Here is a 17,452-nt window from a genome sequence, read left to right on the forward strand (position 1 = left end):
ATCACTAATTTATTTTTTTGACTAAGATTATGTAAATGCCATGATTCACAAAATCTGCTTACATTACATGTATTCATTTTCATATTTAAGACGCATTTCTGAATATTGACTTCAAATTTAAAATTAAATCTGATAAATTCAGTAAGCAATTCATTTATGCTTTTTCTTACTGTGCCCTCATGACTGAAAATATATGTTAAGGTTCAAATCCTGATGCAACACTAATAACACAGCAACTATATAATAATTTGTATTTTAACATTTTGTTTGAGAAATTGTATCAGAACTACTAACTATATGAATTATACAACTTTTAATTCAAATATGTCAATTGTAAAAATGGTTGTAACAGAGCTTTAATTTAAAATCCAATAATACTCTTTTTTTAAAGGTAAAAGTAACCCAGCACAAGTACACTCAGAAAATAAGGTCAGATGAATTAACACAGATTTGCACTCTGTTCTGTGATGCTCTCATCATGTTTAGTATGTGTCACAAAGAGACTTAATAAATAAAAATTACAAAATGCTGTAAGGAACTTGCCACATCATGTTAAGCTTTTGTGACACATAAGTCACCATGGGATCTTTTGGGATATGTACAGTTTTTTTTTTTTTTTTACAAAGAGTTTAGTCAGTTTGACCAATGGCTGATGTAGATAAATAAACATAGACCAATAGTAGTGGTGAGAGGGCAAGACTTATCACAGATCCGTCTAAATCTGTCAAGATCCACACAGTTGGGCAACTGTAGAAGCAGACGCTGACATGAAATCAATGTGAAATCCTTGACATTTTCCATAATTAAGAAATCACGGTCAAGCCCGTTTTTTTTAATTTAAAAAAAAGACGACGTGTCTGGGGGAAAAGGAGGATTTATGGTCAGAATGCATCTCGAGGGTCTGGGGTAAACAGAACAGCTCTGGCTGTCAGTTTAAATGAGTTTCTTAGTTTTTTTAACCCTCCTACTAACCTTACATTTATTAACACCCTTTATTCTCTGTACCAATATGATCCCAGCAATTTAAATCTACAATTAAATCTAAATTAACATGTTAGTGAAGTTTTTTTCACCAGTTACTTTATGTCTATTTGATGAATTATCAGCATTTTTGGTGTTATAATAATGTTATATTAGTATTATATAAGTATTATAAGTATTGTACAACAAAAAATTGTCACAGTGACCTCAACATTATTACCACACATATGTGTGTAAAATATTGATATTTCTTATGTTTTATGCATATAAAACAGTCTTAATAAAACATACATTGAAATTAAAACATTTTGACAAATTTAATACAATTTTTATGTATTGTCTTCATCAAATTAAGAAAAGACAAAACTAATGTCAACCATTTTTACAGAGACGTTAAACATGAAATGAGTTCAAATTGACCCCAAAGATAATAGGAGGGTAAATTAAACCTAGTATGTCCAGCTACAGACCTGGAGAGCTGTGGTCCAGTTATTTAACTTCAAGGCTTAGTCTCCTACTTAATGTAGCTGTTAGCATGCTAAACCAGGTAATTATGACCTTCTGTAACTAGACCAGAACACAGGAAATATACAGCTCTAGAGACCCCTTCAGTTTCTGAATCAGTTTCTCTGAGTGTACTATTTATAGGTATATGTTTGAGTAGAATAAAAATATTGTAGAGCATTTAGAGCATTTATTTTTTCAGAAAAACAATGCAGAGCTTTCAGACCTCAAACAATGCAAAGAAAACAAGTTCATATTTATAAAGTTTAAGAGTTCAGAAATCAATATTTGGTGGAATAACCCTGTTTTTTATCTTAGCATATTGGCATGTTCTCCTCCACCAGTCTTACACACTGCTTTTGGATAACTTTATGCCACTCCTGGTGTAAAAATTCAAGCAGTTCAGCTTGGTTTGATGGCTTGTGATCATTCATCTTCCTCTTGATTTTAAATGTGTCGAAACTAATTTTTAAGTGGTCTTTTTCCAGAGCTGTATATATGACATATATGCATAGTTGCAGCTGATTTGTATATACATGTGCATATTTGTACATTTGCATGTTTGTGTGTGAGAGAGAGAGACTGTATGGACCTCTCTGGCCCAGGCAGGCTTGTTGTTGTCCAGGTTTTTGCTGTAGTGATAGAGGGGTTTCTTGTCCTGTTGCTGCTGTTGCTGCTGCTGCAAAGAAACGAGGTAAGCATGCTCCTGCTGGAGCTGCCTCTGCAATCTCTCTGACTGCCTCTGCTCCTCCAGCTGCTTCCGCTTATACTCCTACATACACACACACACACACACACACACACACACACACACACACACACACACACACACACACACACACACACACACACACACACACACACACACACACACACACACACACACACACACACACACACACACACACACACACACACACACACACACACACACACACAAACACACATACACACCGGGACAGGGTTCACATTATCTGTGTATCATGTATTCACACACAGTATATCATGATATGTTATTACACCTTCATACTGTGAAGCAACTCAATACAGAACACAAGGTCATACTGAATGTCATATAGATTTAGAGTGAAGCATATCCATAAACATAACTAAACTAAAACTTTAATAAACTAAATTAACTAAGATTAAACTAAAATTAATAAAAGTATTGGGAAACTCATTACTCAGTAACAGTACAATGAAGCTCACATGTAGGTTATGGAGTTAAGGGAGAGAGGGTCAGACCCACAAGCAGGTTTTGGCAGGTTAATTACATTAGGCATATAAAGGTTGTTATTCTTTGTTGGAGAGAATATTTCAATCTAAATCAAGTTTAAATACTGTATAACACAGTGAGCTACATGCATATACACACACACACAAAGACAAATGCACATGCACTTAAATAAATAAACAATACACAAACAAAGAATGAGCTTATTTGTGTCTAGAATGTCAGAGGAGTCTATTTTTTTCCTCATTTAATTCCACACTGTTCAAAGTTGTCTTCTAGAAAACTCCCAAGATTTTGGACACATTATCTTTTACACACATTCTTTGTTTTACCCTAGTTCTGTGAAGGCATCTAAACTATGTATGGAGTTATGCAATGGCCAAACAATCCAAACTATCTGTTGCTTAATGAAATTCTCGAATTTTTTAAAGTCCAGGAAGGTTAAGGAAGTGATAGAGAATATCTTGTCCTTTTCTTTTGCTCATAAGTCTGGTAGGCTATTTATAAGAGGCTGTTTTAATTTTTTACATGTAGTATCCATATATGTGCAATTAACAATTTTTTTTACCCCATTTCCTTCCCTCATTAGGACTCCCACGATCACTAGTGATACCCCAACACCAGGAGGGTGAAGACTATCACATGCCTCTTCCCATACAAGTGAAGACAGCCAAAGCCTCTTTTTTTAAACTGCTGCTGATGCAGCATTGCTGAGTAGCATCACAGCGCACTCGGAGGAAAACGCAGCGACTCGGTTCTGATACATCAGCTCACAGACGCCTTGTGCTGAGTGACATCACCCTTTGGAGTGATGTGGGGAGAGAGTGCCATCTACCTACTGAATTCGAGTTAGCGGCATTAAACACATTTTGAGCATGAGCCTTAGATCAATTAGATCCAAGACCGCTTAGCCACATGCATTTAAACCTGGTAGTCAAATTCCTTTCCAGTTACTCATAGTAAAATCCAATTTCTGTGTATAGCGGAACATGAGTACAACTGTACCGGTACAACTGGTACTGGTACAGCTTGTACTGGTACAGCTTGTGGTTGCCCTGGCAGATGTCTTGGTTGTTGAATGCGACTTGAAGACATGTGTTCAAACTACTATAATGTGGTTCAAATGGGTCTCAGACCACCTTCCAAAGGGTTCGAGTGATCAGATTTGTATCTGTCTCGGGTCTTGAGTCTAAGGTGCATTTACACTTTGTAAGTGATCAGGTGTAAAAAGGGGTTTACATTAAGGAATATATTCAATTAATTAGGTGGGTCAACCTTTGAATAGGTAGTCATTTTCCAGAAAATGACACCTTTCTCCAGCTGTTTGGTCTAAACCCTAAACTCCAGCTGCACTTGAAAGATGTAATTTCACCCTAAAACAAAAAAAAAAAGTCTGACACAAACCACTGTCCAAGTTTTGTACCCTCCATGGCAGTAGTTCCACAGATTTATGAAAAAAATACTGAATTTTGATTATTATTTTGATTGTTTGGCCACTGTCAATCTGGTTATACATACAAAAAGATATATTTTCCTTCTCATCAGTGTCCCACACTCCAAATTCATATAGTAAAACTTGATTCCAGTGTAAAAAGCACGGCTCAGTTCACCTTAGTATGAGACACATCAAACACAGCTGCAGGACCACACAGAGGAGGAAGGAAAGAAGCGACAGGGAGCAAAAGAATAGAAAAAGACAACAAGAAAAGAGGAAGAGTGGAGAAGTGTTACCATGAGCAGGGCCTGCTCCTGAAGAAGCTGCTGCTGAAGGATTTCTAACTGCCTCTGCTCTTCCTCCAACTTATGCCTTATAAACTCCTACAAACAAACAGAGAGAAGGACAGAGAGAGAGAGAATGAGATAGAGAGGTAGAGAGAGAAGGAGAGAGAGAGTGCAAGATAGAGAGGTAGAGAAAGGAAGAAAAAGAAAGAAAGAGAATTGACATTGATAAAGAGACAATAGGGAAGGGCTCAGAAAGACAAAAAGCGATGAGAACAGACTAAAAAAGAGAAAGAAAGGAAAGACATAAGAACTCTACAGACTATGATTGTGCTCTGGTGATGTTTTTAAAGTGGTTAGGATGTGTGTACTTCCAGGCTGAGAATGAGTGTATCGGTATGTATAGGAGGAGTGTGTACGTGTGCACTTTGGTCTGACAGCAGATCAAAAAAAAAAAAACTCCAAATGCCTGTAGAAAGTCCATAACATACTAAAACTGAGATAATAGTTTTTTTATTATTTTAAATCAGATATGAATATGAACAGGGCCTTCTGTCCTTACTTTATTTTTATTTTGTTTATTTTGGCTATATTTGTGCATGTTTTCCAAAAGCTTTTAGATCCAGACAGAATGGAGCTGTACTACTGGAAACCATGGGGACAGGGTAACCAACAGGGTAACCAGCTAAATATGATCACTGTAGTTTGATTATATTCTGGTATGTGAAAATATTTCTTTGTACACACGCTGGTAAATATTTAATGTCCGCACAGATCACTAGCACCATTTATACCACTACGTATTACATTTTTTTTGCATTAGGTACATTTTAATTAACTCTTCTATAACTGCTATGTTTCTTTTTATCATTTTTTTTTACTCTAAACTGCCCTCTAGTGGACGCATTGCTTAACATCCATGCCAAAGTAAGAAAGGCTTAGAAGTATGTGGGCACTGACATGTTAATTTGTGGATGTCAAGGGAGTATAGATGAGCCTTAGAACTGGCAACCTCCATAAAAATGGTTGCTGCCCGACATGTCTTGGCTAATCGGCCTCCTTTACACGTGGTATTAAAATTCGATACGTCTTCAATTCAAAGCAGTGCAACTCAGTCTGAACAGTCAGATCCGAATTAATTCAACTTGACTGTGTCCATCTCCATAGCTAAATAATGTGCCTTTTTGACAGTGAGCTTTAAAGCATTCTCTGCTCTTTTGCGCATGTGCTTCAGTTTAGGAAAATTATTTTTTTACACGAATGCAGTATATAGGTCACATTTCAAAGCTAGTGTGAACATCCCCTCCAAAAGAAAAAATCTACTGCATTTTTTGGACTATTAAGTGCACTGGATTATAAGTTGCACTATCAATGAACTTCTATTTTCAGTAAACATAAGGAACTATTAATTCAGCAGGTTATGGGTTATTGTGTTAAAACGTAGCTTGTTTTAACACAATAAACACGCAGGCTACAGTCCGATATTCTCCCCTCTGACAGCAAAAGCTCTAGCACGGTTAGCGGCTAATGCTTATGCTGCTCCAGCAGTGCTAGCCGGGGTTAACAGCAGGCTACGGGCCGATAATATTCACCTCTGAATGTCTAAAGAGCTAGCGCTTAGCGCGGTAAGCGGATAATGCTAATACTTCTTCAGTCTCTAGTCTCGGTGTTGGAGAACTAAACTAAAACTCTTTTATAAGGCTGTAGTTCAGTGGAGTGGCTTTACTGCTCAACCTTACAACCTGTCTGGTAAAAATTGTTTACATAAGGTGCGCTACATTAAAAGGGATACTGACGATTTTTGGATTAATTAAAGGATTTTAAGTGCGCCCTATAGTGCGAAAAGTATGGTAATTTAGTGAGGAAATTAATATTGTAATTAATTATGCAGCTGGGCAGTACTGCTTATAAAAAAACATACTGTACTGTGACAGTTTATAATAATAAAATACTACCTTACTGTCCACTTATGATTAAAGGATTATACACACAACAAGGGGACTGTGACTGTGAGTGTGTTTGTGCGTGTGTGTGTGTGTGTGTGTGTGTGCGTGTGTGTGTATGTAGGGTCAAGTTTAGCTGTGTAAGTATAGAAGGAGTGCGTGAGAGCATGAGTGTGTGAGCAAATACAAAAAGGTCTATTTTCCCTTTATGCTGCTGAGAAAGAGAGCCAGAACAGGTGTAATAAACTGTACCAAGTGTGTATGCCAGTTTGTAAGTGTGCAAGACATATATACTATCGTGCAAGGCATGTATGCAAGTGTGCAAGGCCGTGTGTGTCCTAGCTGATATGTGTCTTTTACTCTTAAAAAAAAATCTGACTAATTCATGCTGATGGGTCTTCTGTGGTTCTGTCACTTTGAATTCTACTGAACGTGGGGCGGTACATCTACACCCACACACACACCCTAAACACCCACACATACACACACAAGCACACAGAACTGCGTTGAGAATCTGCTGCCATGGCAACCACTTCACAGACATGCCAGGGCTGTAGTGGGTGTATGTATCACCCACGCTGCGCCGTGATTGGCTGAGTCACACTGTTACACGAGCCGCGATTGGCTGACCTGCTCTCTCTCGGCCATCCTCCGGTCCTCCTCTCTCCTCATGTCGTCGAGTCGTCGGTGAGGAGCCTTTTCCTGCTGCTGCCGCACCATCTCTCTCTCCTTCCTCTGTTGCTGTGAGTGAAAGTGAAAGAGAGAGAGAGTGAGAAATGGAGTGAAAGTGTGAGTCACTTTAACATATCTAGCTGAAATAATAAGTGCCTTCCTGTTGCTAAAAAACATCCAGTGATTTTGAGAGGGGGATGTTATGGAATGAGAGTGAAAGAGAGAGACAGAAAGATTGAGAGAGAGAGAGAGATATGGGGGCAGGTGAGGGGGGACTGATGAGTCACCTCTCTGCAGTAAAGGATATCTCCCAGCTGTGCCAGTGTGTGAATAAATCCATCTATTCACCAGAGCCGTTTCTACTTGTAACATCATCCTGTATTATCATTGTGACTGAGACCATAAATACATATACACACACACATTATCTGTCCAAATGTTTGTGGACACCCCTCCCAATGAATACATTCAGCCACTTTAAGTTGCACCCATGTCTATCAAAGATGTGCAAATAAACACACAGATAGACAGACAGACAGACAGACAACTTGTCTAGTCCATGTAGAGAAGCACTGTCAATATAATAGGGCCCTCTTTTGCATATAAAGATGAACCTATTGGCACCATGCCTAATGCAAAGCATGGGCTAAAGGGGTATGAAGTCTACATACACCTGTGGAGCTAGATGCAACTGGTCCAGAACACTGCAGGTAGGTTGATAAAGGCAACACAGAGGAGAAAACACATAATTTCCGTTCTGGCATCATTATACTGGCTTCCAGTCTCTATAAGGATTGATTTAAAAAAGTACTGCTATTCGTTTTAAAGGCATTAAATGAATTGGCACCATCATATATTACAGATTGTCTCTCTCAAAACTTTCCAAGTCTTTCCTTTAGATTAAGCATTGCAAATCTGCAAGTCTGCTAAAGCACCTAAAATTAATAATAAGAGAAGAAGTTGGGAAGCAGCAAAGAAATGAAACCGCTTACCAGTTGAGATCAGACAGTCAGCATCAGTAAAAGTCAGCATCAGTTTCAAAAAGCAACTTTTTAGATTAATAATTGATTAGTTTATTTTATAATATTCTCTGGTTTTATTTCTTTATTTATTTTAATATTTTATAATTAAATCCTTTTATAATATCTTACTTTATCTTATTTTAGATTTTATTTTATTTGCCCTATTTGCAGTTTTACACTGCATTTCTATATAACAATTTTTTTATTATTTTATGTTATCTTAATTGTCAATTACTTAATTTTACACAATAATTGTAACTTTTTCTAAGGTGATATATAAAGTTTATTATTATTATATATTTTTTTTTACAAGAACCAGTGATATAATAGCATAATACTGCATGCACACATTAATAATGAAAAAAAATATGCATTTTCACTTTTTATTAAAGAGAACGATGGAATGGTGTAGTGGTGCACCATTAAATAGTTTTATGAGGGGTTAGAGTTGGAAATGAGTGGTTGGTAATCATCCTGATCTCACTAACACACCGCTGAAAGCAAGCAAATCCTCACAGCAATCCTATACAATGTAGAATGTGAAAGCCCTTCCTGCACAGCAGAGACAGTTACTACAACAAAAGCGGTTCTCCTTCCCAGCTCTCCATTCCTCCATCTCAATTTCTGTCAGTCATACTGTCATTTTTCAAAAAATCTTACATTTTATTATAACTGTAAGATAAATGGACCAATGGAAATCAGATCCTATCATGCATTATTAATGCACTGCCACAGGATAAGACGTGCAAACAAACATGCAAATACAGAGCAGACACACACACACGCACGCATGCACACACACACACTATCTATGACGGTCTTAAATGCACTATTGCACTGCTGGGGGCTGGAATAATGCAGCTCATCTATTACAATATGAATGTATAAATTCTTATCAGTAAATTTGAATACTGTTATATAACAGAGAAATGACACTAAATTGCATCAGGTAGCCCAAAGCTTATCAACATATCAGGCTGGTCTTAGCTATTATAGCCATTAGCTTTAAATGGAGGGGAACGGCTTATGTCACACACCCACCGGCAAACTATATGGTTATTATCATGCTTTAAAAATGTACTGCAAAGGCTTAGTGCATGATGCAGCTTTAACGCAATATCAGCACCCGGGTGCTCTGACTGGTGGATGCTAATAATCGTGACATGTAGTACCTTGCTGGAATTTTCTGTGCAATCAATCAAGAGACTCTGGCAGAAATCACATCCACACTGAATGCAGGGGATCTCACACCCACATCCCACATCACTTCATATGATGGAGCTGATATTCCACCCTTTAAAACCACTTCAGCATTAGTGTAGTAAAAAATAATCAATTACAATAACTAGTCAGATGTAAGGCTGGGCAATTCATTAAAAATAAATCGAAACTGACATTCAGAACCTCTAACCAATCAACAAACTTTTTTTTTATATTATTCTGTCAGGTACTGTCCCCTTTAGAAATAGTCACATGATATGGAAGCAACATGAAGACAAATTAAAACTCAACTGAGCAACCTGAGCAACTCAAGCAGCTTGTACCATTGAAAAATGCCTGATATTCATCAAGATAATCACTTCATTAATTACAATTGAGGTAAAATGATTTAATAGATTCAGCTTCATAGGATAAATACAACCATTTCACGCTGAAACTGCTAACACTGCTAATAATGAATGGAATTAAGTCAGTGTCAGGTAGCATAATATGCAGAAATGTTCATTTAGTCTCTAAATAGTGTCATTGACTAAATAGTGTCAATAACTCCATTAAAATCCATCTCATCCCCTGTCCTACCTTACTCTCGAATTCTCTCGCTCTTATTCTCATTTGTACAAAGACAGAGATAAATATAACGGCTAATGACGCTTATTAAATTACAGGCTCACAGCTTCTTCTTTTGTTGTGGTCAATTATTGGGCAGCCCTCTGTTGTGAGCTATCCCGCTTTTCTCTCTCGCTCTTGCTCTCTGTAGGTACAGAAAACACTGCTCCTCTGCTTTATTCCGCCAAAGAAGAGCAAATATCAGACACTGCTGTGATAAATTCAGCTCCAATCAAGCAGAAAACTAGAGAGAAAAAAAGAAAAAACAGCTTTCAAATGCCTATATGAAGTCAGCTTATATTTTAAAAAGTGACTCTCAGTGGGACTTGTAGCTTCAGCTGTTTTCTTTTACATTTAATTCAAAGCAGGTTATTTTCCCAATTGGAATCTGAACAAATCAGACCTTTCATTTAATCACTGCTGATCATAATAAAAATAAAGGAGCAAAAATAGGAAATGAGAATGATAATGTGACATGTAATCATATTTGTAGATAAATCAATTTAGAGTCTAACGTTCGGTTACTGATGGATATTTTCGGCATACTTATCACTGCCGAGGTATTAATCAGATACGATATGTCTTCTCCTCTATTATGACTGACTGCAGTTCACGTTAGCATGTGTAGCCCGACTGCATTAGCCAGCATAGTCCAAATCACTTTAGCTAACTTTGCTAACCCATTAGCTATCTAAAGTGCCAGACCACTGATATAAATGGGAACACTACAATTTTTAATTAATAAAAACGCCCGTTTCTAGTATGCCAATATAGAGGTTGACCTGTCTAAAGTAGCTAACTAACCTGTTCAAGAAAACATTAGCAGCTCGGGATCTTGTAGTCTTTCTGAGCAGCCTTCTCCATCTGAAGAACTCGCTGCCAATATTTACTAGCGCTTTATTCTGTTTTCGTTATTGAGCTTTTTCAACAAATGCTGAGGCTTTTTAAGATGTAAAGTAGCTAAAGTTTGCTTGCTATCTTCCATGGCGGCTGTTGTGTTTTTAAACCTGGCAACCTTAGGGGTGGGAAATGTGTCTTGGGAAATGAGCAGCAAGAAAAATCATGAAAATACTGTCTAAAGCTCTGCTGACAAGAGATGACATTGCTTAATCTTTGCATGTTTCCCTAATATCTGATGACACATCCTGATCTGTTTATCATTTATCTAATGAATATATAATTATAATATATATATTATAATTACATACAGAATAACTTATTCAGCACAAGTGATAAAACTCCCTAAAATACTGGATATGAGGTGCAAAAAAGCTACAAGAGCAGTACCTACAACTCTATTAAACATATTAATACTGAGGCTTAAAGGATACAAGCTGAACTGTGACTTGTAAACAGCTACCTAAATACTTTAATGCCTCTAATGGCTTCAAAAATATGTAATTGTAATTTGATATTAAAACTTGCGTCTAACTTGCGCAACTGAACATTTGAGAAATATCTCTTTGCATACTTATATTTTGAGTATTTTGTGTCTGTTTATAGTGATTATGGAACAATTTAAAATATTTGTTTCGTTAAGGAAGTTGTGTTAAAGTTGTGTGTTTTTTAAGGTCTATTGTTTACATTCTTCAGCTGTTTTTCTGCTAATAAAGTCTGATTTCTTTATATTTTGTGTAATTTTAAGGGACAAAGTATACCCTATTAAAGCCTTAGTGATTTATATTATATGTACTCCTAACAGTAGAGTAAGTCACAAATCTATATTAAAGCCTAGTCATGCAAATTTATATATATATATATATATATATATATATATATATATATATATATATATATATATATATATATATATATATATATATATATATATATATAATATAAATAAATAATAATAATCTTGAGAAATACAGTGATGTACATTTTTGGTCATATTGCACCAACACTATCCTTAATGGCCCTTTAAACTTCTTGTTTACTCTCTATCGCCTATGATTTGCCTCAACAATCAAATGTTGTATGTTTTTTTTTTTTTTTTTTACTTCTGACATAACACAGTAATTACACTGGCATTATGCCATTTACAACCTCAACATTTTTAGATATTACATTACTGCAGAACTTACATTTGCCTTTACATTCCAAAAATGCTAGGTGGCGCCGAACTTTGGCTTGGTAATGTATTTGCCAAGCAGTATAATGGGTACAACCCTCTACACACACACACACACACACTACTTCCAGGACCTTCTCGATCATGAAATTCTTCAAATGCCATTCTCCGCTGGGTGTACTATTAATAAAGATTGTTTCGTCCCAGACTACAAGCCTCTCTCTGTTCACCCAGAGCCTTGAAGACTGAACACACGAACCCAGCAAAAAGCACCTAAAAATCCTGGCTGGTTGGACACACCTGTTTCTGTCTGCCGCATATTTGCATAGGAGTGCTGTGTTTTCTTTCCCTTTCCTTTTCCACGACTGCCTGAAATTCTCAACTAACACGTGATCCAGATACCAACAACCTGAGGCATGTGCACACTGTGAATCACATGGAGCCCTATTAACTTTATATATACACTCAGCATACACCTTTATTTAATGGCTTGTGCTGAAACACAATGCTTCACCCTTCTTACTTACAGCACACTAACAACACTAACAACACCTCTCTCTACACATTTTCATATTATTATGTTTATATCACAAAGATATAAAGTTAAGTATGCCCCTGATTTAATAAAAAAAAAAAACAAGTATTAAATCATGACATATTTTAACAGATTCATACCAGCTATAATACGCCAGATCAAACTACAGATCCTTTCAACAATTTCTTTCAGGATTTTTTCATTTCCCCAAAACTGTTTAAACTTTTACTTTCTATTTCTAGTGCCTGAATCAAGAAATGTTATTTTCTATTTATGGAAAGGAAAATTCTGAAAAGCCAATAACGGAAAGAGGTTTCACTCTGAATGTCATTTAACTAAAGTCATTGAGCTGTTAGAATTAGTTAAGTGAGCAGTAGCAGCAGAATATTAAAGGATTTTACCCACTGGGATTTTTTAAAAGGATTTTTTTCACTGGGACTAGACAAGCTGGGTTTGTGCACTTGCACATCAGGGTCAGCTATAAGTATAACCTAAAGTAGATAAATACATTTATTACAATAAACATTTGCACATAGGGTGTACCTAAAGTGAATGTAGGTATACTTAACCACTGCGTGTATGTATGTGTGTGCGTGGTCATGATGGTGTAAGCTGTGTTTATATCATGTGGGCTCTGCCTCCACAAAAACAGACTCACTGTGGACATTCCACACACAGGTAAAACTACAACTTCACACGCCTCCCACCTTTCCCATCATTTGCAGAGGGATTTGTGTGCCTCGCCACAGTTCAGCAAAACAACATGCTCTGGAATTTGTGAAAGTGTGTGTGTGTGTGTCAGTGGAAGTTTTACAGGCTTGTGAGATTATGCGAAGAGACTAAATCTTTACTCTCACTGTGGTTTGGTAAAATAGTAAAAGTGTACTACCCTATATAACTATAAACTGCCATGTAGCCTATAAACATTTTTTTTTTAATTTAATATACAGTATATATTAGAATTGTTACCTGTTGCTGTTGTTAAAAGAAGAAACAACAACAAACTTTTGTTAAATAGCCCACCTCCATTCATCCCTATCATTCAGAGTGCTTTTAGTTAATGCTAAAAGCACTATTTTACATCAATCACAAGCTCAGAGTAACTCTTTTTAAAACAAAGCACTGAGAATTTTGAAAGTGCACATGTAGTTTATTTAACACTCCTGTTATGAACATTTGTCAGGAGCAGCAATGATGTTTCGGGGTTAATTATGACCTGTCGCATGTTTAATTATCCAAAAGATGTCTGAAACCAAAAAAATCCTAATAAGCAGTGTGAATATTTAATTACTAACTCCATTACTAATTATTCTTTTAATATCAATTACCTCTGACAGATAAGAAACACCATTGTTTTAATAAAAAAAACAATGTTTTTTGTTTTTCTTTTAAAAAATACGTTCAAACTCTTTTTTTTTTTTACATTTCTTTTGAAAGACCTATAGACATATAAAACACAATAATTTTACACAACATTGAAATGTTACATTGCAATTTTTTTAGCAAAGGCTGGTTGCAAATATGCGAGATGAACCATTTTTATATTATATGTTGATCACACTAACTAAGGCAAGCAGAAGAAATTTCATACTGAAAAAATACTATTTATCCTAGATTTTCAAAGTTTAAAACAGGTAAATTTGACCCGTAACATAATAGGAGGGCTAAAATGACTGTTCATACACAAGGTACTTTGAGGTAAAATGGGTAGGATAGGGGGGACGAAATTCTAAATTAATTTCATGGAAATGCGTAAATATTATACAGATACTCATTTAGAAACAGCTGGAATCCATTTTCACTTTGAGCTTGTTAATAGTGTTAAAAAGCGTTTTTGTTTTGCATGTGAAACACTATGCCCCTATTGCTAACACTGTAAGCCTATTGGGAGCATCAAAGAAAAAAGCTGTATTTCAGAATGCTGGAGGTGAAGGGAGTTTCAGCTATTCAACAATAGTTTTTACTTGTTATCACGTTTCCCTACACCACAAGTCCATTTCACTCCGGATTTCTCCCTTAAGTCTAATATACTGTGTGTGAACCAACTCTGTGATGAAAGGAAGAGACAACATGTTGCACAATGTAAATATCAGCCATTTATCACAGTCAATCATCACAAGCAGCTCAGGTTTAGTGTGATCTACCTCCTCTAGTCTGCGTCTCTGTTCCTTCTGCTCCTCGATGCGTTTCTGTCTGTCGTGCAGTAGCTGGCGCTTATGCTCCTCAGGGTCACGACGCTGGGCGGCTAGCTGAGCCTGCTGTCTCTTCAGAGCCTCGGAGCGCTCCTTGTTCTCCTGCTGCAGGCGCAGGAAGTCCCTTCGCAAAGTAGACTCACCAGGGACGTTCAAGATGGAACTACATTGAGACAGAGAAAGAGAGAGATAGAGAAGAGTGGAAACAAAGTGACAAATTATATCAGAACAGCAATTACGGACGGATGGATGGACGGATGGATGGACGGATGGACGGACGGATGGATGCATCACTCAAGCTCAAGAAGAAACTAATATATCAGTGATATATTAGTTCCATTTTTGTGTTTCTTTTTCATGTGTAATAGTAAACAGTATGTTTTTTATATATTGGTGTTTGTGAAGAATCCCACAGAGGTGTAGTCCTACCTGGACTCCCTCTCATCCCCTCTGTTCTCATCTTCTTCATCACTGCCACTGTACTCATACTCTGTCTCCTCTGGGGAAGAAAAAATAAATAAAGAGTGAGTCAGTAAAGCTCAAACGTTAAACACAGAAATCTACTGGCTGACTCAAACAAATAAAATACTTCAAGGCAGGCCTTAACCCTTTAAACTTCATTTTGTACTTGTAATTTTATATTTTGTACACTGATATGTTATATAGGTACATACTGGAGCAGGACTTCTATATTTTCACAGATTCAAGTCAGCAAATAGGGAGTTAGCTCAAACTAAACATGGTGAAGTTACATTTAGCTTCTATGCTACACACAGAAAATCACAGGTGTGCTCCAAATGTAGAACTTTCTAAATCCAGAATAAAAGCATTTCTCCTTTTTCTGTGCCTACAGCTGAACTCTAACACTTGCACATTATTTATACATTTGCACGCCAAATGTGTGAACCCCTCTAACAGTCACACTAAGAAATAAATTGCCAAAAATTGTTTAAATTGTTGTTTGGTAAAACTGCAAATAAATAAGTTAACCAGAGAGTTAACTCACTCAGAGTAATTTTAGGTATGTCACATTTCCTAAACTCAATAAAAGCACAATACATTCATAAGTAATCAATAGTAAATATTTTTATATGGTAATTTACAAAATAAAATTGTGTCACAATGTAAAATAATTGTAACTTTAAACAGCAATGAATGTTAGTACTAGAACTAGCAATATTGCATTTTATTTTTTTTTTAACGTTAATTTTTAAACCAGATACTTTTCACTTAAAGAAGTAAACAGAAGGGTGTTTACTACTAAGGTTTTATCCACCAAAAATACCAAAGATACAAAAAATATTTACAACAAAATTGCACCCCAGAGTTAAAGGCTACATTCACTTTACCAGGCTGAGGTGACTCAAATCTGATTTTTTTGTCCAATGTGGCTCAGATCAGATTTTTTTCATGGCTGTGTGAACATGCCAAATCCATTTTTTTTCAAATCTGATCTGAGTCACTTTCATATGTGGCCCTAAATTGGATACGTATCCGATCCATGGCCATGCGACATAAATGTGAACGGTCAAATCGGAATTCATGCATCTTTGTGCTTTTACTTGGTGCAGCTGTGCAGCAAAAGCTGCAAAAACAGCAAAAGCAAACCACCTGGCCTTTTTTCACCTCCTCGACCTGAGCATGAACTTCAGACCAGCTGTTTGCGGTTTCTCCACTCCAGAAAAATATGCTCCGCATCCATTTACCTTTATAATGCTGCGAGTCGTCTCTCAAATATGACGTTATTTGTTGTTTTTGTGGTGAAGAAGGCGACGTTTATACATGTATCAGTGTGCTCATGTGAGACGTTTCACGGACTGATTCGTTTATATTACACACAGATACAGCTCACTTATTTTTGTGAACGTGAACCGTCAAGCAGTCAAGCCAAATCCAATCTGAGCAAAAAATCGGATTTAAGCAACGTGGCTTATAATGTGAAAGGGGCCAAGCACTTGGCTCGAACCACAGATACTTAAGACTTAAATCCAAAAGACTTAAGGATTGTTTGAAGACTCATAATAAATGTATTAAAATATAACAATTACTGAACCAGTCACTGGCCAACAACAAAACCAAAACTCAATACTTGTTCTTCAATATCTCAGTGTGTACTTTTGTAGCTCAAGGACTGGAGTAAAATGAAGCTCTCGGAAGAGCAGACAGCTTAAGACCTAAACCCAAAATACACATGCCGCATATTCCTCTCTGCATGGGTGCGACGGTATGTGTGGGACTTAAGGCAGTAGCTCATTCGATAGGAACCTTCTGAAGTCCTGTTGGAGGCTCTAATTACACTACTGCACATCTGATATGACCCATATAGATAAACCTGCCTCTGAATAGTATCTGATTGGCTGTGGGACATGGAAACCTCTCACTGAACCCAGGAGTTTAACAAACTGAAATGAAAAGGAAGCCAGCAGTTGGGTACGTCAGCTGAGTAAAGCAGCAACACGTGCAACTGCCTGAAAGGGCAAAAATCATAAACAAAAACATCTTATAATATATTTTGATTTAAAAAGAGGTAACACATATACATTGCTATGGTTTTACTTCCTACTGACCCTGTTCAAGTTTAAAAAAAAAGCTCAATGTAAATTTGGGCTTGGTTTTGCTGTATCTTCTCAAATTAGCACTAACGAAACTTAACTGGAAAGCTCAACATGCTTGGAGGAGAGCACTTAGCTGATGAACAAATGACTGTGCTGACTGGCACCTTGTCCACCCAGGGAGGCCAATTATGCTCTCT

General features: G+C 36.7%; 1 protein-coding gene across 5 annotated transcripts in view; it reads right to left on the reverse strand.

Annotated features, from left to right (window-relative positions):
- Positions 1 to 17,452, reverse strand: part of mink1 (misshapen-like kinase 1) — an 83,474-nt gene that overhangs the window by 27,254 nt on the left and 38,768 nt on the right. For 3 of the 5 annotated variants that reach the window (XM_022678578.2, XM_022678574.2, XM_049475110.1), the window contains exons 10-14: positions 15,130 to 15,199; positions 14,653 to 14,863; positions 7,012 to 7,122; positions 4,451 to 4,537; positions 2,078 to 2,257 (exon numbers count right to left, since the gene is read on the reverse strand). In XM_022678578.2, coding sequence (XP_022534299.1) covers positions 2,078 to 2,257; positions 4,451 to 4,537; positions 7,012 to 7,122; positions 14,653 to 14,863; positions 15,130 to 15,199 — 659 coding nt within the window. The remainder of the gene's footprint in view (positions 1 to 2,077; positions 2,258 to 4,450; positions 4,538 to 7,011; positions 7,123 to 14,652; positions 14,864 to 15,129; positions 15,200 to 17,452) is intronic. The other 2 variants (XM_022678590.2, XM_022678584.2) reach the window with 1 other exon arrangement.

The sequence above is a fragment of the Astyanax mexicanus genome, chromosome 1, assembly GCF_023375975.1.
Source record: "Astyanax mexicanus isolate ESR-SI-001 chromosome 1, AstMex3_surface, whole genome shotgun sequence".
NCBI classification, from domain to species: Eukaryota; Metazoa; Chordata; class Actinopteri; order Characiformes; family Acestrorhamphidae; genus Astyanax; species Astyanax mexicanus.